General features: G+C 36.6%; 1 protein-coding gene across 1 annotated transcript in view; it reads left to right on the plus strand.

The window, feature by feature from the left end:
* LOC122249617 (voltage-dependent calcium channel subunit alpha-2/delta-3) overlaps positions 1-2,500 on the plus strand; it is a 75,813-nt gene that overhangs the window by 45,114 nt on the left and 28,199 nt on the right. The window contains exons 23-24 of the mRNA XM_086549208.1: positions 1,961-2,230; positions 2,380-2,500. The exon at positions 2,380-2,500 is cut by the window's right edge and continues 78 nt beyond it. Coding sequence (XP_086405334.1) covers positions 1,961-2,230; positions 2,380-2,500 — 391 coding nt within the window. The remainder of the gene's footprint in view (positions 1-1,960; positions 2,231-2,379) is intronic.

The following is a 2,500-nucleotide window of genomic DNA, read 5'->3' on the forward strand; positions in this document are numbered from 1 at the left end:
GTATGTGTGTGTGTGTACTTAGGGTCTAATTCGAGTCTGCAGAGAGCCACTAATCACAGCTATCCTGGGAATTTTAAATGTTATTAAATGCATTTTTTCCTCATTAGTAAAAATCACATGGCATCAGTTTAACCGGCTGAGATGTTAATATATCATTATTCTTCCTCAACCCTCTGTCTGTCATTGTGGGGGCACCAAGGAGGCACAGTTGACTAATTAGAGTTTGAAGGGCACTAGACGAGTGGTAAATTTTCACATTCGGCTGCCAATTTATATAATTCTTTAAAGTAGGGGGCACGACCTAGACGCAGGAGCCAACGGCCAGAAATGGAGGGGCACGTGCCTCTCCGCATTTTCAGTGGCAGGAACATGTGATTCTAGATTTTTATTTCCTATGTCCATACGAAAAGTACTACTGAATTGTATTTCAGCTTAATCTTTAGCTTTTTTTTATAGAAAGAATGGAGCTTTGTTCTCTCTTGACTCACTAATCCACCATGGTTTTAAAATCAGGCATTCTGAGATAGGAGGTTGATTACTATCCGCCAGGTGCTCTGTATTGCAAATTTGCATGTTGGTCAAAGGAACTGGAAGTTCTGGAGATGAAGGTTGAGATAATAATCAATAATTGAAAAAGATGAAGGGTCGTTAATGAGCACAACCCATCACCCATCACTCAGTTGCTATAACAAATAGTGGTAGCTCAACAGACTCAACACAAGTCGTGTGTATGCTTCCTTCACAATAAACCTGAATAAAGAATAACCAGATTTCCTGTGGATTCTTTGTGGTTCAGTATGATACCATCCTATTTATGTCAAAATTGCCCTTGCTTGGTTTAGAACGCAGGTCAGCATATAGGAACTGAGGCAAATATGGTTACATGTAACTCATTTCTTCCACAGCAAAAGTATAGTTAAGAGAAAGACAAGCAGCAAAGACAATTTATATGACTAGTTTCCCAGGTGATGCCTCACAACTCCCTAGCTATAGTGATGTGAATGTAATAATTACCATATACAGTTGCTATGTTTTCATGTGATTTTGTCTATGCATATTGAGCTTATTTACATTTATATGTTCCATATAACTTATAGGATTCCTGATGTTAGACAGTGTGCATCAGAAATTTATTTAGCTACTATGATGTTCACATAATTTAGTAAATTCTGTGACTTGCATTATTTTACTTTATTTTACTTTATTTTATTTTATTTTATTTTACTCTGTATTACAATACACCATAAACAGAACTAAGTAATTGTCCACTAATCATGTGTAGATTTCAACCACATCTGTGTCAGCTAAGAATGAAGTGGAATTAATTTTAGAATCAATTAACAGTTGAAATAGCTACCATATTTTTATATATATTTTTTATGTAATTTCAAGACAAAGAAGGCGGTAAGATATTTATGTGAAATGGTTGTAGTAAAAGCTTTTAGGTAGACTGTTGATTTGGATTAGTAACTGACAAGTACTGTGAGGTGTAGAAAAGTATCTAAAGGGGAGAACAAACCATATGCTTGTTAAATATGAGAAAATGAATTACATTGATTTGTGAATACAGAAGGTGGTATAAAAGCAAAAATTAACATATTTTGGGAGGTGATAACATATGTCACTAGGCTACTGCCAGTAGAAATATGCTACTAGGAAAATATGTAGTCCAGATATAAAGTATTTTTTGCTTCCCAGTTCTTTGGCTTGTGATTCCAAATGATGTTACATCCTTATAAGTAGCTAAAGCTAAAGTTAATGATGTACTTGCTATGATGTACTAATAGGGAGGAAAAGGGATGGTATATTTAATGATGTACCCGTAGACAAAAAAAAAAAAGAAATGTAGAGAGCAAACAGAGAGAAATTTGATTTGTAAAAAATATGTTAAATACACATATATTATTATTTTTACCCTTTTATCTATCATCTCCTAACCACTAACTATTACACCCGACAGTGTCCCTCATATCCCTCAAGAGATTCAAGTTGTAAGAATGCAAAAACCTGTGAGAGTGATTACCTTGACTGCTACCTCCTCGACGACAATGGCTTCATCATTGCATCTGAGAAGAATGAACACACGGGCAAGTTCTTCGGCACTCTGGAGGGCACCATAATGGAGTCACTAGTGCAGAGTGAAGTCTACAGGAAGGTGAAAATCTATGACTACCAAGCAGTGTGCCTGGATAGTCGAAATGAGCCAAGTCCAGCTTCCATTCTGATGACGGTGAGCTAACTCCTTTCCTGTTCAGTTTATATATTTTGATAAGCAAATGTCCAAAGGTATTTAACTTATCATTAGTCATCTTCAGCTGTAACTTTTTAAAAGTTTAAAAGACTAGATCATCTTTTATCACCTTTTTCTCCTCCCAACAGCCAATACAGGTGCTGAAATGGACGACCAACTGGATCATGAGCAACATCTTCTGGGTGTTGGTAAAGACCCACCTCTACACCCTGTGGGATCCCAACGAAGCCTGGGCCTACACTCATGGGG

This window comes from Penaeus japonicus, unplaced genomic scaffold (genome assembly GCF_977035675.1).
Source record: "Penaeus japonicus unplaced genomic scaffold, GWHDUDI00000001_assembly GWHDUDI00000022, whole genome shotgun sequence".
NCBI lineage: Eukaryota > Metazoa > Arthropoda > Malacostraca > Decapoda > Penaeidae > Penaeus > Penaeus japonicus.